General features: G+C 44.0%; 1 protein-coding gene across 1 annotated transcript in view; it reads right to left on the bottom strand.

Moving 5' to 3' along the window:
• Nucleotides 1-26056, bottom strand: part of ABCI13 (non-intrinsic ABC protein 11) — a 58211-nt gene that overhangs the window by 15125 nt on the left and 17030 nt on the right. The window contains exons 3-7 of the mRNA XM_086784700.1: nucleotides 6497-6592; nucleotides 6058-6135; nucleotides 3752-3813; nucleotides 3503-3578; nucleotides 2674-2781 (exon numbers count right to left, since the gene is read on the bottom strand). Coding sequence (XP_086640826.1) covers nucleotides 2674-2781; nucleotides 3503-3578; nucleotides 3752-3813; nucleotides 6058-6135; nucleotides 6497-6592 — 420 coding nt within the window. The remainder of the gene's footprint in view (nucleotides 1-2673; nucleotides 2782-3502; nucleotides 3579-3751; nucleotides 3814-6057; nucleotides 6136-6496; nucleotides 6593-26056) is intronic.

Genomic DNA, 26056 nt, shown 5'->3' with positions numbered 1-26056 from the left:
TTAAGGACACGCACACACATGAATGCAACTAAACTGGAAGAAACACCCATCTGCTCAGTTGTATCAATCAGGTGAAATGTTTAGGGATCTAGAATCCCCTCGGAACCTTCCCAAAACATAAATACGAAGTGAACACCAGGATAGCTAGTCTTGGGAAAACACACCATGTCAGGCTCCATATGCCACACATGCACAGTAGGAAATAGAAGCAATGAGGGGTTCTGTGACAGTGTGCTAGTGCTAGTGCTAGTGAAAAGGATAACATAATTTCTTAGGAGATCAACTCATTACAAATCTCTCTCATGGTGTCCAATTGATGTTTCAACCCGTGTACAGAGAAGCAACCTCAGTTTTACATGAGAAAGAAGACTTCTAGGTCTGTGATCATGAGTCTAAGATCATATGGCTGTGCCCTTTGTCTATTATTGGGACAACAATGATTTACCAGCTTTGTGATGCATTAGCATAAGGTACTTGCAAAGGTCAATGACGCTCCAGGTGTGGAGTGTCCCATAGAGACAGTTGCACCCTTACTTATAGTAATCAAAGGGAATTCCACCTAAATCTTAAGGGCTGCACAGGTCGTAGGTGATGTATATGGAATGGAAGCGAGAATGTGCCTGTGTTTACATCTTTATCGAGTTAAGAGAACAATAGTTAGATATGCATCATTCTCGGTGTTATGGTGATCAATTTGCACTAGGACCAGACTAATAGCTAAACTCAATCGACAATCAGCTAAAATTATGAACTTATGTACATTAAGACCTATCTCAGGTTGTCACATGCACAGTCTTCCGAGGTGCGGTGACATGGACATGCTTCTACCCATTTGCCAACTCAAAGGTGGAGTGTGCGGCCAGAATCATGTGTATGTAAGGGCATTTGTGCCAATTTATTGTATTCTTGTTGAGGCACCCAATAAGCAACGAGTGCGGACACGTTGTTATTATTATGGTGTGAACACCCTAGATTAGGGTTGGCCAATCAACTAGCCCAAAAGTCACTATAAATAGAGGACTATGGTTGAGGATCATTCATTCATCATTGAGTCATTGACAGCTCAAGAGCTGTGCTACTATTGAGTTTCTCTATTCCATTGTAAATCAAGTCATGCATATGAATACATAGGTCATCTCTTTATCTATTGTGTATCTTGCATGGGGAAGAAGTATGTGCATGGGTTCAAGACTCTGATTAGGAGTTAATCTTCAAATCTATTGTGATAACTAATCCTAGACCGCTTCCACAAAGCACCCATGTTACACTGGTATATGAGCGTCAGGCTTTAGAAAGGTGCCTATTTAATATAGTACAAAAAGGTACAATCCTTGGCAAGCCCTAGGCTGCCCCATAAAAGGTGTTCTTGACTCCAAAAAGTCCTATCCTACTGATCCAGTCCATAAAGGACTGAATGATTCTAATGATTCTTGGCTAAGCCTTTTTATAGGCTTTGGGACCCCACTGTAGGCTGGCTGACGGCCAGCAGAAAAATACATAATATTATGCCTGCTGCCAACCAATCCAATAGTCCCTTCAATACCCTGTTGGCCAGATCCTGCACCCTCAGGATGGGATTCTCATGTGCCCTGCTCATGCCCTAGCTACTCTGTTTATCTGCTGCCCCTTCCAGGATTAGCATGTACATGTGCATGCACATGACAAAAGATTTAGATTATTCAAAGATCTACAACAGTGTCTTAGCTGATTCCTAACTAACGAGGAGATATGCAGCCCAAAGATGAGTTAAGATACAGTCTTGAGGTGTTTTTTTTTCACAAAATTTATAGTTGAAACAGTTTTGAGAAAGAAATCTCAACAGTTCTGCATATGAACAAGGAAAAACACTAGGTTTTAAACTCGAGAAAATAATCCCTAAAAAAATCAAGGAAAAAGTGATGCTTTTTAGTGACAAGACATGCAAAGTAGTATTATCTTGTAATTTAGAATCAAACCATTGAGATTTAAAGGAAGTATTCAAATATATCATTCGGAAGTTGAAAAGGTTATTTTGTGAGTTTTATTTGATTATTTTATGATGAGAGAGATGCTATAGGATAAGAAGACTCGAGAGATCATGAAAAGATGACAAGCTCTATAGATTATTAAACGCCTTTAACAATTTTGCAGATCACCAAAGATGATACATATATGAAAGAACTTTGGTGAGAGGCTATCTAAAGTTTCTTTAATATGCTTGAAGATATTTTGAAAGAACAGAGTTAATCTCAATGCTAAGAAATTTGAAAAGAAGAGAAAAAGAGGAATTGTGAAGTGTTGGATCATCAAAACTAAGAGATTTTGGTTCTTTAAACATTTTAAGTAAAAGAATCTTTTAAGTAATCTAAGTTAAAGCCAAGATACAAGTACAAGCTATTGCAATCTTATATCCTAAGGTTTGGAATTATACAGAGTTCTCAAGTGTAGACCTTTGGAATCCATAAATATTTTAAGAGCGAGTGATATTCAACGAATGAGATAGTAAGTCACTAAGCTCGTTTCATAATTTTCTAATATATTCAAGAAAGGTAAAAATAACACCCACAACATTCGATTATGATGCCGTTTGAAACCATAAACTTAAAAAGAAAAAAATGTCCGAGTGATAATATCGCTATTTCAACTCGCATACGAATCAAAACTCAGTTGATGATGGCTCTTGATATCACTTACTTCTGGCTCTCTGACCTCCTGGATTTCATCAGAAATGATAGCCCGGGCTAATGCCACACGTTTCTTCATCCCACCCGACAACTCTGAAGGAAAACGATCCTCCACTCCCTGCAGTGTTAAAAACACCATCAGGATCAAGACCACATCACCAAAGCTTTTTACTTTCGATTTGACTCCTGAAAACATAGATAGCACATGAATTCTATGTATGATTACAAATTACAAAAATACACCTCTGTGAATATTTTGAAGTGCTTTTGGAAATAGGGTGTACGTTCATAAAAAAAGGGAGGGCCTAGATCTACATGTGAGGAGTTTTATAAATATCCTTAGGGCTTTTTTAATAGTGAATCCCCCAAATTGACTGTTACATCACCTAATTTATGGGATTGCCCCCAGGAAAAATCTGTAAATAGGGAGTCTAGATGGCTAGGTCAGTGCATTAGGTGACCAATTTAACGAGGATGCTAAAGGACGAGGCCCTAGGCATTAATTATCTGTCTAAAAGGTGAAGGGCCAAAAGGGAGTATAACCTTAGAGGGTGTATAATTAACGCCTAGGCCCTCTCCCTTTGGCATTTCTGGTGGCACCCACTAGCCTAGCCCTGTAGACTCCCTATGTTAGTACCCTCCTTGTGGGAATCCCATAAACACATCACCCGCATTTACAGAAAAACAGATTCCCCTGCGCACAGGTCAGACAACAGTAACCGTGTAATGGAATACTAACCAACTAAGAACCTCATCGAAAACAGTTAGGACAAATAAACACCTTATAGTCATGCTTGCAATGGGAGCTATTTGAAAAAAAACGTCTTGCAAGAACGTACCTTCAATCCAACAGCTGCTAAACTCTCAGCAACGAGCTCGGATATTCTTTCCTTGGAAAGAGTGGAGTGCTCATATCTGCAATCCATAAGGGTTTTTTTTTTTTTTTGGGTGGTTTGGCAGGAGGGGGCGAGGGGGTAGGTACACCCTACTTCAATTTGCTAAAGCAATTTTTAATTTGAAACCAGACTTTTTTTATTCTTCCATTAAAATGGAAATAATTTTTGATGTGTTAACAATCATCGTCTTACAGCATGAAGCCAACATTCTCTTGAACCGTAAGAGAGTCGAACAGTGCAGCACTTTGAAAAACCTACAGAGTTCAGTGCCAAATATGATCAGTGTGCAGCATCATGACACCCCAACCTCTATTAAGATGCAGAAAGAAAGCTTGCGTTCCTCTAGAATGAAACAAAGAAGTACAAAATCCATACACACACAAACAAACCATTGGAGTAGAGGAGCTGATCCGAATAATAGCACCAGAAAGCAATAACACACTCGTTCTCAAAAGGAAGAAGGGGAAAGAAAGAAATATTAATGTCTACAAAAGACCTCAAGGACCTATGAGACCATAAGTGGTACAATGATACTATGGATATACTAAGCCAGGAAAAAGTAACTGAGAGAAAAGGAAAAACGATTATCACTAGTGTATAAGGATAGTGATGTCATCATGAAAGAGAGAGAAAGAAAGAAAGAAAGAAAGTTTTATTAAACGTCTTCAAAAGACGCAATGGGTCTATGAGACCAAAAGTGATACAATAGTGTCCATGTAATCTCATCATGGTACAAAAGCAAATAAAGACTATAGCTATGGGCTGGGAATGTCAAATCCTAGCCATATACTAAGCCACCATAACCTTGGTTTTGCCCAAATTGACCGTAAGGTCTCTCTCCCTGCAAAATCTGTCCATTGCATTTAACTGCTTCTGTAAACCCTCGGCTGAATCTGAGATCAAGACAATGTCGTCAGCGTATAGCAATATGGGCACTATTGTCTAAGCCAATGGTAAACCTCTACCTCCAAAACTATCCACAAATACTACAATCTCATCAATGTATAGGCCAAAGAGTGTAGGCGAGAGTGGGCAGCCCTGCTTAACCCCAATAGTGCTGCATATATCTCCAGAGGTCCCAACGGGTGCACATACTCGACCGAGTACTGCCTCATATAGTGCCATCACACCCCATATCATCTCATGTGAGAACTGGAGCTCCTGCAAGCATCCTATTAGACGGGATCAAGGGACAGAGTCAAAGGCTTTGCGGGAATCCACAAAGCAGCAATACACATGTCTCTTTGCTATTTCCCATCCTCTTTGCCATAGAGCTCATCATGTCCTCTAGTACTGCCCCATATATTTTGGCCATTGTGTGACCAATCATGATAGTCCTGTAGTTACCTGGGTCCGTGGGGTCTCCTGCTTTGTGGATGGGGACAATGGTGTTGGTAGTCCAAGAGGGTGGGAAGCCTTCACAGAGTGCTCTATTAAAAAGACTGGCAAGAATGGGAGCCAATACGTGGTGCCCGTGGGCAAAATGTACCGCGTGTAGATCCTCATGACCTTTTGCTCTCCCATTATGCAGCTTTTTAAGAGCCCTAGAGAGAGAAATGAAATGTTATATTAACGTCTTCAAAAGGCCATAATGACCTATGAGACCAAAAGTTACATCATGGTGGATCTGATACAATGTCTGGATTAAAAAACCCAGAAAATGAAAAATAAAGATGATACTACTGGCACCTAGAGAGAGAGAGAGAGAGAGAGAGAGAGAGAGAGAGGCGACAGCAGCAGGCAGGGATGAAGGGCGGGGGGAAGAGCCTGTAGTTCCAAGTGATCCCAAACATGCCACCAGACACAAAAGATCTAGAGCTCCAGATGTGTAGGAAAGCTTCCCGGTCCTGCATGGCTCTGGAGCTGCCTGGAGGCGCTCCCACTGGCCGCAAAGGGGAAAGGTAAGGTCAGTCTAGATGGACCAGACTGATTCTGCAAGAGGGTTACCCTCTCCTCAATGAACTCATGCCAACATGCTATTGATCACCTCCCAGCAGGAGGCAGGATGTAGGAGGCAGGATCGTATCCCACTGTATCACATGTGCCTGTGGCTGGCCACAATGACAGTAGCCTAAGAAGATGCTAGGTGGTGGAAGATGGATAGACCTTCAACCCACCCTTTTTGACCTCCAGCCTACCTTAGAGGGGACCACATTCCAAACACCAACTATGCTAGGGCTTTCAGTATCGAAAGAGCGAGGGGCTTGGTTCTACTAACTGCACATCTTGTCGTCTCCAAAAGCCAAAAACATTATTTGAGCATAAGGGATGCAATCAATTCTTACAGGTTTAGTAAAAAATTGAAAACCACACTGTTGCTATAACGAAATACATGCATCAACTCATACAGGTTTAGTAAAAAAAAAATGAAAACCGCTCACTACCACTATTAAGAAATGCATGCTCCAGATCATCAGCAGTTTTCAAAGACGATGTCCAAGTGCATACACGGTCACGGGTTAAATAACAAAATGAGGTAGACCAGAACGAGCCCATACCAAACCTATGCGGAGACCTAATGAACCTTCATCACTTATCAATCCCTTTCGCCTTTTGCCACATATGTAGACTTCACCCTGCCAATAGTCACAAATCTTAAAGAGTGCAGTGATGCAATGCATGTATGTATGTATGGAGTGTATATATATATATATATATATGTATGTATGTTATGTGTGTATGTATGCATGCATGCTTGCATGAATGGATGTGTGTATGTATGCATGTATGCTCGCATAAATGGATGTCTATATGTACGTATGTATGCATGTGTTTATGTACGTATGTATGTATGATTGCATAAATGGATGTCTATATGTATGTATGCATGCATGTCTTTATGTTTGTATGTATGCATGCATTCATTCACTCATGCATGTACAGGGACAACATTTGGTAAAAACAAAATTGGAGTTGAGAACCAAATAAAAGAGAAACCTTGTCTGGTGAAAGCAACCCTGCCATTATTCGCAAGATGGTAGATTTTCCCGTGCCAGATGGTCCAATGATGCCAACAGCCTCACCATGATGTACCTTTCATAGCAAAAAAACAAACAGGCCAAAGGTTTCTTACAAAGCATCCCTGGTCGAACAATGTGATGCCTTTAAAAGTTAATGCACCACAAACAAGACTGCCACGTGGTTGCATAAAAAAGCCAATGTCATAAATGCTTTGCTGTCATTTTACCAGGAGTTTCCAATTCTACAAAGTAAAATCCTTGAGAAACAAAAGCACTCAAAATTGGGGAAAGGAACTGAAAGAGTGAAAAAAAGAGAGTTGCCCTAACATCTACAAAGGGCCAATATATGAGGGTACATGGAGTTGCACCGACAAGAAAGACATGGATGCTACCACGTGAAAGTTAAACGTCAAGTTGTACACAGAGTAGGCAAGAACCACTTCAGCACATACAAGCCACTAAATGATCGGCTGCCACCTGTTCCATCCAAGGTAAGTAATCCAGAGTGGCAGGAGGTAATTTACTATCACTCAAATCTTCAAATTTTACCTTAATTGAAGGCCAATGGTACTATCAAGGCTTGGATGAGTGTCTTCCCAATGTGTGCCCCTGCTGTGACAAATTCAGGGGTTCACACATGACTATTCATGCGATTAAATACTTAAAATAAAGGCACACAGTTTATCCACTTAAATCCTTGACACCACACTGAGACCGGAATGGGCCGGCCCCTCCTTTGGAATTTATGTCATACTACAAGGGCGAATTTATTTGTTACAAGCTTTGGGTGCTCTTCTGTTCTTGTGACCGCTCCCTACAGGAGGCCTAAAGATCGGAAGACAATATACACATATTTAGAACACTTAATTTAACTATTATTAAACAATGGAAACAACATCAGCAACACAAATACTGAAAATACAAATGACACCAGCACTGGGGCTGGAAAGGGCCGTCCCCCCCTCCCCTCAATACTTTTTTGTATTTCTTGGAGTATTTATATTTGTACAAGTGTCACGGGCCTGACAGGCCAGATTTCTCCACAAGGGACTGAAAACAACCAAATAAAACTGGTTCAAGTCGATGAAGAGGTGTTGGTCGGAGTAGCCCCAAATCACAGGCTCATTCCCACCTTCACTAGGTGTACACGTGCCTTTCACTGGTCTTCCGAGACCGTGCACCAACAGGCACGCCCGTACTAACGCAGACCAAGGAGTACACCGCGGAGGGAACGTGGCCTGGTTCTCCCCAATGATGCTTTGCTCCCAAATTCCCTGGTGAGTCAAACCTTCACTGGCTCTCAGAAGCTCTGAGAGCGCGGTTAACAACACCACATAGGGAAATATACTAGCCACACCAGGAAGAATTTCCTGAACATGCTCCTGCACTACACAACTTAAAGCGTTCTCTGAATTTAAATTAGCAAATTTCAGATTTACACAGAAAAATATGAGAGCACCTGGTACGGTGAGTACAATCCAGATACAATCGGTACAATTTGTAGCAGGTACAATCAAGCACGTCAGGAACTTCACATGTGTGCAGGTATAGCCAAAAAAATTAATATTCGGGTTCTGTACTTTGCAGCAAATACACCAAGTACATTAAATGCTTCACAGGTGCAGGTAAAGCAGGTACTGTTTGTACAGCTGGTACAGTGGGTTCGGCGGGTACGCCAAGTACTACACGTAGGTACAGTTGAGCAACAGGTATACCAAGTACTACAAGCGGGTACAACCAAGTACATCAGGGATAGCAAGTACACCAAGTACAACACGCAGGTTCAGCCAGGTACATCAGGGGTAGCAGGTACACCAAGTACAACATACGGATACAACCACGTACATCAGGGGCAGCAGGTACAACAAGTACAACAAGCGGGTTCATCCAGGCGTGAAGGAGGTGGATGCAGCTAGGCGTGAAGGAGGCGGGTACAACTAGGCGTGAAGAAGGCAAGAAGAGCCACCAACCCCCCCACGTGGGTATTTTCCCAAAAAAGTCCCATGCAAGGCTTTTTTAAAAAGGTTATAAAACCTTTAATCAACTTATTATTGAGCCCCCCCTCATAAGCAAATGTCCAGTCCCTATTTAAAATGGGTGTGAACACAATACCTCATAAATATTAAGGTTTACTCTAGTTAATGGATTTTACCTTTTAAAAAGGCCAAAATGAAAATACTAAAAAGGCCAAAATGAAAATACTTACCACTTGTTCACACGCCACACCACCAAGTCAGCAAACCAGCACTCTACGGCACACTGGGAGCGTCCCCATCCAGTGTACTGGCACGGCATAACAGGCACACACACACACAAATAAGTCATGCAAAAAAAAATTATGCATGCAGGCATAAATGCATGTGCACAAATAATGGACGAAATCTCCCTTTCTTGAAACTTGTACAAGAGATTCCTGTCAGGCACAAAACTGGCACGAAATATAAATAAATATGTCCTGGTCTTCCTATGGAGTGACAGTCCCATAGGTAAGACACCATCCTGGCCATACACGGGTGGCACAAAATTGGTTCCCGTCCATGTGACGCAGCACTGGTCGCACACGGGTGGCACTGATCTGGCTCTTGATCTGACTCTCGTCCATGTGACACCATAAAACTGGCCCTTACACATGGGACACTGGCCTGGCCCCATGTGAACATGGCACAAATCTGGCCGCTCTATGGAGTGAAAGTCCCATAGAAGTGGCTCCACAAATGGAGATGGACCAAATGGTGACATCTCCCCGGGCTTCTAAACAATTGACCTCAACTGAAAAGCCTCAAGATATGCCTGTAAATAATCCTCATCTACCCACTTTGCATCAATTGGTAAATAATTTTTAAATTTCACAAGGTATCTCTTGGAAAGCTTCCCATGTGGTAACTTTCTCTTCTTGTGAAATACAATCTGCTCTGGCTGAAGGATCTCCTCAAGTTCATCAACTTCTGGCGGATCTTCTGTGGACAGGCTCCTCTGGATCTGGCCCCACATACTTCCGGAAAAGACTCACATGAAAAGCATTGTGAATCTTCCAATGGTTGGGTAAAGCAAGCCTGAAGGACACTTCATTGATCTTGTCAATCACTTGGAAGGGTCCATAATATCGAGTAGAAAGCTTTGGATATGATCCCTCTCGTCCTAGCCTCTTCCGAAGCCTAGCTTTCTCAAATTTCAGCAATACCCAATCACCTTCCTTGACTTGCATGTCTCTTCTATGCTTGTCAGCAGCCCTTTTATGCTTATCTTGTGACCTTGCAATGGTTGTCCGCACCTGAGCAAAGGCTACATTTAAGTCACGCACATACTCATCAACTGCAAAAATCTCATCCTTTGTACGAAGGATGGGTGGCAAGATCACTCTGCCATAAATAATCTCAAACGGGGCCTTTCCCATGGAGGCATGAACTGTGTTGTTGTAGGCAAACTCTACAAGTGGAAGATACTTCTCCCATGCAATCTTTTGATCTGCCACATAACACTTCAACAAATCCAACACGGCTCAATTTGCAGCTTCACTTTGGCCATCCATTTGGGGATGAAAAGCTAATGAAAACTCAAGTTTAGTGCCCATGTTATCAAATAAAGCCCTCCAGAAGAGGCTCGTAGTCCTGGGATCTCTATCCCCAACAATGGACTTAGGCATACCATGATACTTGAAAATGTTAGCAAGAAAAAGCTTCACCATATGATCAATTTTAATGGTTTTCTTGACGGGCAAGAAGTGAGCTTACTTGCTAAACCTGTCCACAATGGTCCAAATAGCATCATTCCCATGCTGGGATCTAGGCAAGTCCATAATAAAGTCCATAGTAATACTTTCCCATGGTTGCGAGGGAATAGGCAATGGCTAAAGCAAACCTGGAGGCTTTTGCCTATCAAATTTCACCTTTTGGCAAGTAAGACATGCACGTACATATGCCTCAATGTCTTTACGCATGCTTGGCCAAAAGAAATATCATGCGTGTAGTAGGCATGATACCTTGATGAGCAGCATAAGGTGGAGCGTAACATTCTTCCATAACCTTTGGACGCATATCCTTCACTACACATAAGGAGTTATCCTTCATAAGATAATCCTCTTTAATCACATAAGAGGCATGTGAGCGACCAGCCATCAAATCAGTCCATATGTGGCAAAAATCAGCATCCAAATGATACAAATCTCGCATGGTAGATAAGTCCCCATGAGAGGCCATTGAAACTGCAGCCACATAAGGCCTCCTGGACAATGCATCTGCTACTACATTCTTCTTTCCCGGAGTATGTACAATCTGAAAATGAAACATGAAAAGAAAGTTTGCCATTCTCATCAGCTTCTCCCAAAGCTTTGTTTGAGATAAAAAGTATCTCAAGCTTTGATGATCTGTCTTGACTACAAATTCAGCCCCAAGAAGATAATGTTTCCATATCTTTAAGGCATGAATTACAGCCAAGAGCTCTTTCTCATAGATATCCATATGAAGCTCGGCATTATGCAATCGACGGCCCTCATATGCAACTACATGACGACCTTAATTTAGGACAACCCCTATACAATCGCCACAAGCATCACATTCCACTATGAATGACCTTTGCAAGTCGGGAACAATCAATACGGGTCCACATATGATAGCATTCTTGAGTTGCAAGAAGGCATCCTGCTCCTTTGGGGTCCATTTAAAAGTGGCTTTCTTCTTCGTGAGATCATGTAGAGACGTGGCAATCATGGCAAAATGCCTTATGAAGCGCCTATAATATGAACATAAACCCAGAAAACTACGTACTTGATGTACATTTTGCAACTCTGGTCAATTCCGAATGGTTTCAATCTTGGTAGGATCCATTCTTACACCATCCTTGGATACAATGTGACCCAAATAGTGTATCTCTGAAAGAAAGAACTCACTTTTCTTGGCATTAATGAAGAGTTTATGCTTCCGCAACTCTTCAAACACTGTGGCCAAATGAGTCCTATGCTCCTGCTCATTCTTGGAGAAAACCAAGATGTCATCAAAGAATACACCTATGAATTTTTGATGGGGTCGGAATACCCTATCCATCATACGATTGAATGTGGCTGGGACATTGGTGAGACCAAAAGACATCACCAAAAACTCATGCAATCCAAAAGCTGTCCTGAATGCAGTTTTGTGGACATCATGTGGCACCACTCGTATCTGGTGATAACCACTCTTCAAATCAATACGGCTGAAACAAGACGAGCCATCAAGCTTATCCAAAATGTCATCAATACGCCGGATTGGAAACCTATTCTTGATGGTGAGCTTATTTAGAGCTCTATAATCCACACACATGCGGAATGACCCATCTTTCTTTTGAACAAGAAGCACGGGAGAGCAATAAGGTGAGGAACTTGGCTAAACCAAACCTTTCTCCAAAAGCTCATTAACCTACTTCATGATCTCTTCTTGTTGTGTGGCACTGATACGATATGCAGGTTTGTTAGGTGGAGAACTACCTGGCACGAGATCTATGCGATGATCCTCGGGCCTTTGAGGAGGTAATGCTCCTGGCAATGCATCAACAAAACAATCTTTGTATGCATGAAGAAAATTCAACCTATCCTCAGTCAAAACATCCACATTTTAATGACTTGGTTCAATGCTATCACGAACAAAAACCAAGTACACAAAAAGACTCTTTTTCATTGCTTTATTAATCTGGATGTGAGATACAACTGGGATAGAATTCTCTTCCTTGCCAGCATCAATAACATGCATGCGGCCTCTATGCATAAAGGAAATCCTGTTTGTCTTGTACTCTTTGCAAGGCTCAAGCCTATGATGCCATGGCTTGCCAAGCAATACATCGCATCCATTAAGTGGGGCAACCAAGAAATGCTCATGATCAAGATAAACCTGAATATGTATGCGCAACTTCCCAATAAGTGGGGTAACCTGCAGCTTCTGCTTCAATTTGAGGCCCCATGTCCTCAACCTCAATACCCAAGGCGGCTGCCATCTGAATAGAGATGAAGTTATCTGTTGCACAATCATCAAACATAAATAGAGCGGACTGATCCTTGATTTGACCCCATGCTTTGCATACCATCCTCTCTTTTCCATCATGCTTTGTGTTTCGCATGCCATTTGCCTTGGGTTGCTTGTCCTCATGCTTTGGTTTGCGGTTGGGACATTGTCTAAACATATGCTCTTTGCTGCCACAAGAAAAGCATTTCCCCTCCTTTGCATATTGCTCCCTTTGCTCGGGGGTCAAACCAAATTTGTTTTTCTTTGGCCCATAATCCTTGGATGAGGTATTTTCAGCTTTACCTCCCTTCTGAACATCCCGAAAGCTCTTTTTAGGTGGCTGTCCACCTTTTTGCAGGTTTGGGACAGCCTTCTCTTTGCCCTTAGAACCCCCTTGATCTTGCTTAATTTTGAGCACCAATTGCTCCGTAGCAAGAGCAGAGACTATAAGCTGTTGTAGAGTGTGTTTCGGATGCAATTCAATGCTCGAACGATAAGCTGGTTGCAATCCGGAGCGAAACTTCCTCTTTCTTTCATCCTCGAAGAGTTGCATAAAGGGAGTTACCTCAAGTAACACTTTCCAAAACTTATTGACATACTGCTGCACACTTTCATTATCTTTTTGCTCAAGTCTATCCCACTTTTGGGTGAGAGTTTGCTCCGCATTAGGAGGCAAGAATTGGGCATAAAATCTGTCCTTAAACTCTTTCCAAGTGCAAATGGAATCTTTGGCGGTCTTTTCATTGATCCACCAATGGGCAGCTGTCCCCTTCAAGAACATGCTTGAATGACGAATTTTGGACTTCTCAGTGTGAAATCCTCATCACTAAAAGCAATATCAAACTGGGCCACAAATGCTAGCACCTTAGAGGCATCATACTCTCCATGAAAGGCATCAAATTTCACGGACTTGTCCCCTACCTTGAACTCCTTGAGCTTCTTGGCATGTGGTACATGTTCTTCTCTTTTTCTCTTCCCCTTATCCACCGGGACAGCTTTCTCTGCATGGGCTTCATGGGCAATCAAAGATGTTTCAAAAGGCACGGTGGCATGTGCATTATGAATCTGTGGCCCCGATGCATGTGACCTCCCCAAATGATGCAATGTCTCACCACGAGACAATTCAATGAGCAAAGTGTTTCGGCTTGCATGCCGTCCACTGTCCCCATGATGTACATTCTTGGAATCCAAATGGCCTTGAGCATGCATAAATCTATTTCCTCCTGTGCCCTGAGGAGTGGATGCATGGCGGGAGGTGACCGAAACTTCTTCTTTTTGCAAGTATGATCTCAACCTTTGAGAGGCTAGGTCTCCATGCTGCAAACGGGGTGGATTCTTGAACATAAGCTGTCCATCCTCTCCCTCTTTAAGGTCACCTTGCAGATAAGATAAGAGAGTGCCAACTCCCTTCGCTTCTTACCCACTTCTCGAGCCATAGACTCAAAAGTCATGTCCACCATAGCATCAGCTTTCTTGGCTTCTATGACACTTTGTACATGAGGGTCTTCATGCAAGAATTTCAGCTCTTGCTGTTTTGCCTACAAGAGCCTCTTCATGTGCTCCAACTCAGCCCTCAATGCATTGGGCTCTTCCTCGTGCATGGATTCTTTACCACGTGATGGCTGTCCCATGTATGCACTGTCATAGACTCTCTCAAGAGGCTTATGCCTTCCATGCAATGCATCGAAATCCTGTGAAGCACTTGATTGGCCCCTCGAATTCGGCACTTCCAATGGGTTGCCCTAGCTGTCCATTGAATTAAGTGTGCGTGCTTGCTTCCGATCTCAAAACTCCGTGTCTCCTCTTGAGAAAGAGAGACGACCGGAATCTGATACCAATGTGACCGCTCCCTACAAGAGGCCCACAGATCGGAAGACAATATACACATATTTAGAACACTTAATTTAACTGTTATTAAACAATGGAAACAACATCAGCAACACAAATACTGGAAATACTGAAAATACAAATGACACCAGCACTGGGGCCAGAAAGGGCCGCCCCCCCCCCCCCCCTTTTCAATATTTTTTTGTATTTCTTGGAGTATTTATATTTGTACAAGTGTCACCGGCCTGACAGGCCAGATTTCTCCACAAGGGAGTGAAAACAACCAAATAAAACTGGTTCAAGTCGATGAAGAGGTGTTGGTCAGAGTAGCCCCAAATCACAGGCTCATTCCCACCTTCACTAGGTGTACACGTGTCTTTCACTGGTCTTCCGGGACCGTGCACCAACAAGCACGCCCGTACTAACGCAGGCCAAGGAGTACACCACATGGAGGGAACGTGGCCTGGTTCTCCCCAATGATGCTTTGCTCCCAAATTCTCTGGTGAGTCGAACCTTCACTGGCTCTCAGAAGCTCTGAGAGCCTGGTTAACAACACCACACAGGGAAATGTACTAGCCACACCAGGAAGAATTTCCTGAACATGGTCAGCATATACATGCCATGCTCCTGCACTACACAACTTAAAGCATTCTCTGAATTTAAATTAGCAAATTTCAGATTTACACAGATGAGAAAAATATGAGAGCACCTGATACGGTGAGTACAATCCAAATACAACCGGTACAATTTGTAGCAGGTACAATCAAGCATGTCAGGAACTTCACATGTGTGCAGGTACAGCCAGCCAATTAATATTCGGGTTTTGTACTTTGCAGCAAATACACCAAGTACATTAAATGCTTCACACGTGCAGGTACAGCAGGTACTGTTTGTACAACTGATACAGTGGGTTCAGCGGGTACACCAAGTACTACAGCCAGGTACAGCTGAGCAGCAGGTATACCAAGTACTACAGGGGGTACAACCAGGTACAGCTGAGCAGCAGGTACACCAAGTACTACAGGCGGGTACAGCCAAGTACATCAGGGGCAGCAAGTACACCAAGTACAACAGGCGGGTTCAGCCAGGTACATCAAGGGCAGCAGGTACACCAAGTACAACAGGCGGATACAACCACGAACATCAAGGACAACAGGTACACCAAGTACAACAGGTGGGTTCAGCCAGGTACATCAGGGGCAGCAGGTACACCAAGTACAACAGGCAGATACAGCCAGGTACATCAGGGGCAGCAGGTACACCAAGTACAACAGGCGGGTTCAGCCAGGCGTGAAGGAGGCGGATGCAGCTAGGCGTGAATAAGGCGGGTACAGCCAGGCGTGAAGAGCCACCAACCCCCCCACGTGGGTATTTTCCCAAAAAAGTCCCATGCAAGGCTTTTTTTAAAAGGTTATAAAACCTTTAATCAACTTATTACTTTGCCCCCCCCCCCCCCCCCCCCCCCCCCCCCCCCCGCGCCCCTCATAAGCAAATGTCTAGCCCCTATTTAAAATGGGTGTGAACATAATACGTTATAAATATTAAGGTTTACTCTAGTTAATGGATTTTACCTTTTGAAAAGGCCAAAATGAAAATACTTACCACCCGTTCACACGCCACACCAAGTCAGCAAACCAGCACTCTACGGCACATTGGGGGCGTCCCCGTCCAGTGTATGGGCACGGCATAACAGGCAGACACACGCAAATAAGTCATGCAAAAATAAATTTATGCATACAGGCATAAATGCATGTGCACAAATAATGGACGAAATCTCCCTCCCGTCCATGTGACGCAGCACTGGTCACACACGGGTGGCACTGATTTGGCTCCTGTCCATGTGACACCATAAAACTGGCCCTTTCACATGGGACACTGCCCTGGCCCCATGTGAACATGGCACAAATCTGGCCGCTCTATGGAGTGACAGTCTCATAGAAGTGGCTCCACAAATGGAGATGGACCAAATGGTGACAGTTCCCACGCATGGGACCAACCAGCTTATCCCAAATTTCAACAACAATGTCCCAAAAATATCCACATATCCACGAATCCCCGTGAATCTAAGAAATCCATAAAGCATAGGTTTCCAATGATCCCATAAAATCCAGAGAGAATAGATGCGTACCTTCAAAATCCCCAAATACTCCCAAAGAGACTTTGTCTAGGTATAGGCAACGGTCAGTAGATAGGCAACCAACAATAACTCTAAACTTCCACCAAAACCAAGATATGGAAGGTACAGCTGGTACATTTTGTTGCTCTAAATGTGCGCTCATTTATGCAAATTTGAGAATGTCTGGGTGAGTTTATAATTACTCGTTTTGGTTAACTAATTTAATTAGCGAGTCTATGTGCCATTTCCTACCCATTTCCATTTCCGATTCCGGGGGGTGCCAGTTTCGTTCTCGTTTCTGGTGACTATGATACACACACACACACATGTATTTATGTATGTATGTATGTGTGTGTGTGTGTGTGTAGGTGTATATATATATATATATACCAAGATGAATCCAGGAACATGCCCAAATTCACCTTTTAGGAACGTGCATGTTATATACTCATGGTAGTCAACCCACAAGACTATATAACTATCAACTCCATTATGCATAGTAAGAACTAGATACTATGACATCCCCACTAACGTCATCAGTGCCCAATAGTGGGTCTAGAACTCTGTATCAAGATATGCTCTCACACACGCACTCCACACACACACACACACATATACATATATGTATATATGTATATATATATATACCTAGATGAATCCAAGAAAATGCCCAAACTCATCATATAGAAAAGTGCAGTTTATAACTTCATGGCGGTCATCCACTAGATTATAAACCATCAACTTCATAATGCATAGTAGGGACCAGCTACTATGACATCCCCACATATGTATATATGTATATATGTATATATGTACACACACACACATATATATCTATATACATATATATATATGTATATACATATATATATATATATGTATATACATATATATATATGTATACACACACACGCATATATATATATATATATATATATATATATATATATATATATATATATATATATATATATATATATGTATATACATATATATATATGTATGTATGTATGTATGTATGTATGTATGTACGTACGTACGTACGTACGTGCGTGCGTGCGTGCGTATGCATGTACATACATACATACATACATACATATATATGTATGTGTATGTATGTATGTATGTAGATAGATAGATATATAGATAGATATATAGATATAGATATAGATATATATAGATATGTATATGTATATATACACACACACACACACACATATATATATATGCATATATACATATATACACTTGAGATCTACAACTTCAAAGAGGATGGAGAGAAAGAAAGATATATCTAGTGTCTACTAAAGACCCAATGGGCCTATGAGACCAAAGTGATATAATAATGTCTGTAACTCGCGGCGCCCGGGGGACTAGGGCCTTTGACGTACTCGTTGATACCATCAATGCATATTAAAACATTTAAACATGGCCACAACCTTAACACATATCCATCATCACTTTGCATAAAACATAAAAGCTCGACAAAACATCCACAAATGCTAAAAATGGAGCTTGCACATGTGACACCGCATAGAGGCCGGAATGGGCCGACCCCCTCCTTGGAGTATTTTATTACCCAAGGAGAATAATATCATGTACAAGCTTTGAGGGCCTTACTCTCCCCACAGGAGATGCCAGATTATCCATATACAAATGCCATAACACAGCCCAACACGAGGCTACCAAGCCGGAACACAGGCTGTAGAAATGCCGAACCAGCAATATAATCCATATACCTCCGTGTGGGTAATGATTCTTCCCCAAAAACCACGGGCCTTCATGCAATAGAGTTGGTACAGCAAGTACAACTCTCCATTCAGCCGGTACAACAAGTACAATGGTTGGTACAACCGATACAGTGGCTGGTGCAGCAAGTACAAATGTTGGTATAGCAGGTACAATGGCTGGTACAACTAGCACAAAAGCTAGTACAGCCGATACAAAGGCTGGTACAGTAGGTACAACAAGTACAAGGACTGGTACAGTAGGTACAAGGGTTGGTATAACAAGTACAATGGCTAGAAATCATAATAAATGATTAAATACCCTTGCCTTCAGTATTTCTTCGCGATGGAAGCCTCCAAAACAGTCCCCAACAGCCGGTATTCTTCATGGGCAGCCTTCAAGAGAGAGAGAGAAAGAGAGTAGCCATCATTAGGGCAGCCTGTAACGGTGGCAGAGGCTAGTGTGCAGCAAGAGAGCCTTTATTAATGAAGAGAGAGGGCTCCAATTTATAGATTTGGGCCTTCCATGAGCTAAAATGGCAAGAGAAGGCTACACTTGAGGCCACCAGAAGAGGGAAGCAAAAAATGCAGATTTGATATAGAGAGAAAAGGCAGCCACACAGGGCTTGGGAATATGCTGTAAGAGGGTGCAAGAGAGAAAGGCATCAACAAGGACTGTAGCTTGGGCTCTCCTCAAGAAAAAAAACGCACAATCTTAGAAGTAGTGTCCACCACAGGTACCAAGGTTGCCACCAAAGCCCGAACCACCACAAAACCCCCTCTGCAAAAGGGAATGTCCACTGGAGAGGAAGACGCAGCCAAAGAGGGGCTGTTGTCCTGAAAAAACAGGCAGCCTAGATCCAAACTCCAAGTACAAGTGAAACGGTGATGAAAATATTACCTTCTGGCTGTAAGCGATAAAGCCAAACTGAAGGGAAAACAATCAGCAGAAGCTGTCTGGAAAACGCAGCAAGTAGAAGGCTGCAAATCTGAGAAAAACGCAGAGGTTAAGGGGCTGTAAATAGGGCTGAATCTGGGGCAGCAGATGGAATCGTTGAACCAGGAGCGATGATACCATGAAAGAGTGCACAGAGCGGAAGCAAAAGAGCACTACAGTGTGCTGAATAGAGAGTGCAAGAGAGAGAAAGATATGGAGCAACTATGCTGAATATACTGAAGTGGTACAGTCCCGAGCAAGAGACACGAGCAGTCTCATAAGTGAGGGAGCAAAAGATAGACTAGGCAAGATACAAAAAGTGAGAGGCCAGCCCACCTATTTATAGGTGGGGAGAGCTGGCCGACTGGAACTGCATATGCTGGCCGACTGGACATCAGTAGTTGGCCGACTGGGAAAAAACCATACAGGCTGGGAAAAATCCCAGAAAAATATATAAAATAGAGGTGGCCAGCCCACAATCAAGGGCCATGCAAAAGGGACCAAAAGGACACCAGAAATGGGCAGAAACTAGGGATGAATGTGCTAACAAAAATATCAAGCATGGGGCTAATGAGTATGGCCAAGAGGTCTCCCTCAGCTATGTCATGTGGAAAGGTAGCTCGATGGCGGTGGAGCATGTCCTGTTTTGGAGCTGATGGTGTGGCCGACGGCCAGGGGGCTGGGCACGCTGAGTGCGGAGCCTCAATCTGAGGTAACTCCTCTCGGGCAAGGTAGGTCCGGAGTAGCTCGTGGAGGGTCCACAAGATCCACTATATCAGTGTCCTCCACCTCCTGGGTCCGAAAGAAACTGGTGATGGTTGGCTGGCGAGGGAGGGGGCGGGGTGGCTAGGGCCGAAGCTCTCTCAAGAAGGTGTCCTTGTGTTTGCGGAGCTCAAGCAGGAAGAGGCCTAGGCAACGCTGGTCCTGGAAGTCAATGATCCTGGAGAGTGGACCAAATCCCTCACAAAATAGACAGTGAAACCTCCCACAGATCTCATAGTATACTCGGCAGTGGCATATGTAATGCTCCTCCGTCTCAACCTCTGTGTGGCATAATCGGCAGATCCTCTCCTCTGGGTCTCCGTATGAGCTTCCCAGCTGTGAAGATGTGCTCAGCTCTACCTGTCTCCACTCTGAGGCGGTGGGATGAAACCCGTATCTGGCCAATCGCAATCCGCATGGCATGGGACATGTGAACACTCAAGTAGCCCAGCTACTGGATGAATCCATCCTCAGTGAGTGTGAGGAAGTGAACTCTGTAGAAGTGCATCTTCGTGGGGAGCTCCAAAGGTGTGATCCATGTGCAATGGATGTAGAGGTTGAGAAGATCTAGCCGGATAACCCAGTTGGTATCCCCATGAGAGAGCCGGAGAAAAGGGGAGTCCAAACTGTACTCACGGAGGGGTAGGTGGTCCATGCAGAGCCCATATACTGATGAGAACCAAGTGAAAACTAGTGCATACCATACTCCAGAGTGGCCCTCAAGTGCTAGCTATCTTGAGGACTCCAGGGCAAGCCTCAGGTACCTGTGCGGATCCATGTGACTGATGCAATGGAGGTATGTTACTGTCTGGAAGAGTGCATCCACTACCATCGGGACTGCAGCAAACTCTGCCTGGATAATCTGGTGTGAGACTGATGGTTTGTTGCGGCTCATACAAGAGAACATCATGACCTGGGGCCTCTCAACTCGCTACCAATCCTCATCGGAAAAATATGGCCCCCAGAAGGCTGCTCCATACATCAAGGCTAGTGTGATGAGGGTGTCAAAAAGCCAACCCTTGGTCCTAGGCTCCTAGAAATGTGCCTGGAGAGAGAGAGAGAGAGAGAGAGAGAGAGAGAGAGACTTCAATGCTATGACCAAGAGTGAGCAAATACAGATGTATGATTTTTAGGACCCTATCAAGTTGCAAGTGATAGACCAGGATGGCACAGGGCTACAGCGGATCTCACAGCAAATCTCACAGGACGATGGAGACATCATTTTCTATGGGAGATGCCTCCTACAGCTTGGCTCACGCCACAGCCTTGCTATCTATAATGGGATGGCACGATGGCCTGCATTAGGACGACTTACTAGTTTTCTATATAAGGGCACTCCAGCATAGCCAATTATCTTATGGGATCACCGGAACTAGCCTCGCTAATACCTGACTTTACCATCCCACCATGCCCGCTTGGTGCCGACCACAGTTACCTTGCCTTCACCTTCATCTGCACACCACCTACTCCACCACACGCACCACCCATCTCACACTACACCCAGATCCATTTCACCCATGATTGTGATCTTATCTATGCAGATCAGCTCTACCATCGTCTCTTGGATGTAAACCCATCTCCCCCCCTCACCACCCTGCCAAGCTCTATGGATCTATCCTTGAGTCTGAGCTCAACACACTGGCAGAGAGAGGGATACAAGGCACCAAGGCAAGCAAAGATTACTATACTGCTCCTTTGTGGACTTCTGCAAAGCTTTTGATACAGTGCTTACAGCATCTCGGGGTCCCGTCTCTGACATGATCTCGGCTATCATTGCCTTATATGAGTCAGTTATTGGCAGGGTAAGATGCCTAGGAGGACTCGCTGAGGTCTCTAGCACCATCTGAGTGAAACAAGGATACCCATTATCTCCAACCTCTTTAACCTCTTTGGACTCTTCATAGATAAGATCTCAAGCTTCATTGACAGAGCTGGGCAAAGGAGCTTCTCTAGAGGTATTCTTGTTTCCATCCTTCTATATGTTGATGATATTGTACTCATTGCAGATTATGAGGAGGAGCTACAGAAGTACTTTACAAGACTTTTTACCCAGAGAGGGCGCTTTCAGTTAGTAGTATCTAGTGGTGTGAACACTCTAGGTGAGAACACCCTCCTATTAAGAGAGCATAAGATGAGGCTTGATGCCTATAAAAGCAATGTACATGGTGGAAGTATTATCATAATTCATTCATCATTATCTTGTGCAATCACTCTCTCCATCGTTAGCTAATGCCTTGAGTACTAGTGGGGAGAAGAGAGAGAGATGATAATCAACAAGATAATCAGCACAAGACTAAAGGGATTGTCGGAGTAGAAGATGTAATGGAAAGCATAAATTCATTATAGAAGCAAGTCCTTTTTATAGGAGAGACCTCATTACATATTCTAAGCATATGCTAGATGTGATGTCACCACATATGCTAAATATGATTCCACCACATATGCTTAGCATGATGGCACCACATATGCCAAATATGATGCCACCACACATGCCTTTTAAGAGGTTGTTCCTACACAAGAGACTTATACATACTAGCGGTTGTTCACACATTGGACCTGCTTTATTTAAGGCGTACATTCAGTGCTAGTTTACTCAACCACCTAGCACTTGTTTATTCCCACATTAATCACTACTAATATTTAACATTCCCCCCCATAGTGGTAATGTGGCTAGAAAGCCCAGTCATCTTGGACTAGGTTTACTTTATCTTCTGGCTGCTGCTTCTTGTCGCCGAAGCTAGAAGAAGCGGAATTTGCAAAGTCTTCATCGGCTTTCAGCTTGCAAGCCTCTTTTGACACTCTTCGATGTAGTGCCCTGGCTCGTGGCAGTAGTGACACTCTCCTTTCTACTTCTTGGTGTCTCCTTGTGACGAGTCCACTTTGCTTGTCCCTGGAGAAGTAGGCTTGGTCTCCTTTGCTTGTATCACCCCTGGATCTGTTCTTCCTTGTCTGCACCTCTTGGAGAAGTAATCCAACTCACTCGAAGGATATAGGATTGCCTCCTCTCATAGAGAGATTCAAAGAAGTATGGAAACTCTAATAGCACTCAGATAAGGAGTTAAGAATGGTGGTGACCAATTTTCTGTCATCAACTACCACATCTATATTCAGCACCTGTTCTTTTAGGTTCGTTACCTTGGTAAGATGATCTGCAATGGAATCACCTTCGTTCATGGTCAAGTCATTCCGCTCCCACATCAAGTACATGACTCGTGCTTCATTACCGGACTGGAACATGGTCTCGAGGACCACCCAAGCAGCACTTGCAGAGCTACAAGATCGAATGTGAGGTACAATTGAGCACTTGACTGAAAGAGCAATCATGGCCATCAGTTGAACATCACGGGCATCCCACCATCTTTGGTCTTCAATGGGTCCAGGAGGGGGTGTTGTAATGCCTGACACAACTTGTGCCACAATCTAAGTTGCCCTTGAAGTCGAGGTGCCAGGAGTTGGTGTAGCAGGACGAGGCTCTTGCCTTGTGGCAATCTCCCATACAATTAAGAGATTCTTCAACATAAAACTCCATAATGAGTAGTTGGGACCATCAAGCCGATCTTCAATTGTCATGAATGCACAGAATCTAGAAAGCTCAATGGAAGCATCACAGTAGTACGAGATTTCCCAAAGTTGGAGGGGAGAGAACTAGAAACAGGAAAGCCCCCCTTGATGTGAGCTCTTGGGAAAATACGAGAAAAAGAGAGTTACGGGAGTGTACGTGCACACAAGGCATCAGGATATGACGAGATTGAAGGTGCGATCGCTAAAGTATACCAAAAACACAGTGTATACTTGAATGAGCTAACACAAGACTCCGGGAGTATTGCAAGGAACAAGAGTGCCTATGGATGAATCCACCTTAGAAAACCTCCCCTTACGAACAAGAATCCCCAAATATGCATCTTAGAGGCCTTGAATTTGACAAAAGAATGTATGAAAAAGAAAGCCTCAAATTTGTGTACCGCTGTGAGAAGATGCTGATGTGAGTTGATCGCTATCTTCCCTCTTTCCCTCAAGTAGACAAGGCTGAGCTCGGGAATGGAGAATAGGACCGAGATGGACCTGGAGATGTGGGCGGACAGTGAGTTGAGGCCCTCGCAGAGCAGGACAAGGCAACGGAACTGGGTGCAGGTGCCAGTCGCAAAGGCAACGGAACTGGGCGCAGGCGAAAGAAGCAAAGGCGGCGAAACTGGGCACAGGCGGCAAACGCAAAGACACTCTGCCCAACTGGCTGGCGAAGGTGGTGCACTGGGCACTACCGCCGCCCAATTGATTGGTGACTCTGAGACGGCGGCAGCCGGCGGCGACTGGATCTGGAGCGAAGGCAGCTAGGGGCAGGTGGCTTTGAGACGGCGGCAATCGGCGGCGACGACTGGCTCTGGGGCGACGGCAGCTAGGGGCAGGCGGCTCTGAGACGGCGGCAACGACTACTCGTGGTGATCATCTGGCTGCAGCAAAACCAGCTCTGATATCAAAATTCTGGCTAGTGCTATGAGTACTATGTCATGTGCAAGTATGCCCATGGACATGTTCCTCAGCTAGTCCAGAAGGGGCAGCCAGAAAAGAATGATAAGAACCAGAAGTTGGAGCATCAAGTGCTGTTTTGGCTAGTGTGGACTAGGAGAACGGGACCAGGATGACCAGGCGGCTGCAAGAGGGTACTGTCGGCTGCAAGAAAGGCTGTCGGCTGGACCAGATTTGAGGCGGCTGCAGGCACATCACATTAATGGGGAAAAACTGCCAGTCGGCTGGCCGACTGCTGCAAGAAAGGCTGTCGGCTGGACCAGATTTGAGGCGGCTGCAAGCGCATCGCATTTATGGGAAAAAACTGCCAGTCGGCCAGCTCATCTATTTGTTCAAGAGCCTATATAAAGGCATGGATGCTCATTGTTGGACTCATTCAACTCCTTATGGGTTGGGTCCTTAGACTAGGACAGATTACACCTTTTTTGCAAGGCAGCCCAGGGCTGTAGATTAGGGTACCTTTTTGTACCATATGAATATACTGAATTTCCAGCATATCTCTCTCTCTCTACTCTCCCTTCTGTCTGCGTTTTTGCATCAGCATGTTCTCAATGGTGTTTAGGGCTACAAGAAGACTCTCAGAGCTTCCACGTGTTACATTGGTGTCAGAGCATCAGGCTCAGCAAAGCTAAATACTGATTCAGTCCCATATGATGGTGTACAAGTCCAAGGTATAGGAAAGTACACAGATACGAAGCCCAAGGCAAGGAACACAAGATCGGGAAGAGCTCCCAAGAGGTTTGTTGGTGGTGTTCCACAAAGCCCAAAGGGGATGGCAGTCCTGTGAGCCAGGTAGGTTCTCGGGCAACGGTCCCAAGACTCATTCCTCACGAATGAAGACCAAGACAGTGTTCAGAGTCAAGGCAAGAATGGATTGGGAACTGGAGGGAACAGATGCATAGATCTTATTCAGAGTCAGAGTGGTTTTGTAGACCCGGCCAGGTCTTCAAAAGGATGAAGGGAACCTTGGGAAAGCTTCCCCTATGGTTCTTCAACTTGAGAAAGAAGGGCTGAAATTAGGGTTTTCAGCAAAAAGACCAAAATTTACAGCAATAAAGAGAGCTGTTTTACTGAATTTCAGTCATTGGGAGTATGTAGGAGAGTGATTAGCATCCGGAATCACTCTTGGAAGCTTGAAAATCACCTTGGCAAGCTTGGAAATGAAGTTGGAAAGGAGAATGTGTAGAAAATGCAGCCCAACAGCCCTCATGAAGGAGGCGCCAATCTCTAGAGAGAGAAAGAGGAGTGAGGTGGTGAGTTGTCCAGTGTAGGTGGCAGGCAGGTGCTTTGTGGAGCAAGCAGAGTGGACACATGGCTAGTTACTTCCTTTGTACAAAGGGAATAAGGTCTGGGCAGTGGACATTGGGTTATGTCCACCTCCGGACATCAGGGTGTGTGAACACCATGCTGGTCATAATTTATAAGTGAGTTTTAGTCGCCCAAAAATTAATGAAGTGTGTACACACTCACTTATAAATTAGTGTTAACTCCTAAGTCTAGGTTTATGACCAATACTTACCACCTGTCACATGCCACATAACCATGTCAGCAGACAGTTTCACACGCACGGTTCGCGGGCGGACGTCTCCTTACCCGGAACTACACATTGGTCAAGCAAGCATGAAAACAGCATGCAATTTCAATTGCAAGCAAGCACATAAAGATGCTATGCAAT

The sequence above is a fragment of the Cibotium barometz genome, chromosome 47, assembly GCF_041138505.1.
Source record: "Cibotium barometz isolate CiBa-2024 chromosome 47, ASM4113850v1, whole genome shotgun sequence".
Taxonomy (NCBI): domain Eukaryota; kingdom Viridiplantae; phylum Streptophyta; class Polypodiopsida; order Cyatheales; family Cibotiaceae; genus Cibotium; species Cibotium barometz.
The sequence above is the reverse complement of the archived record's forward strand: the minus strand, read 5'-3'. Positions and strand labels throughout refer to the sequence as shown.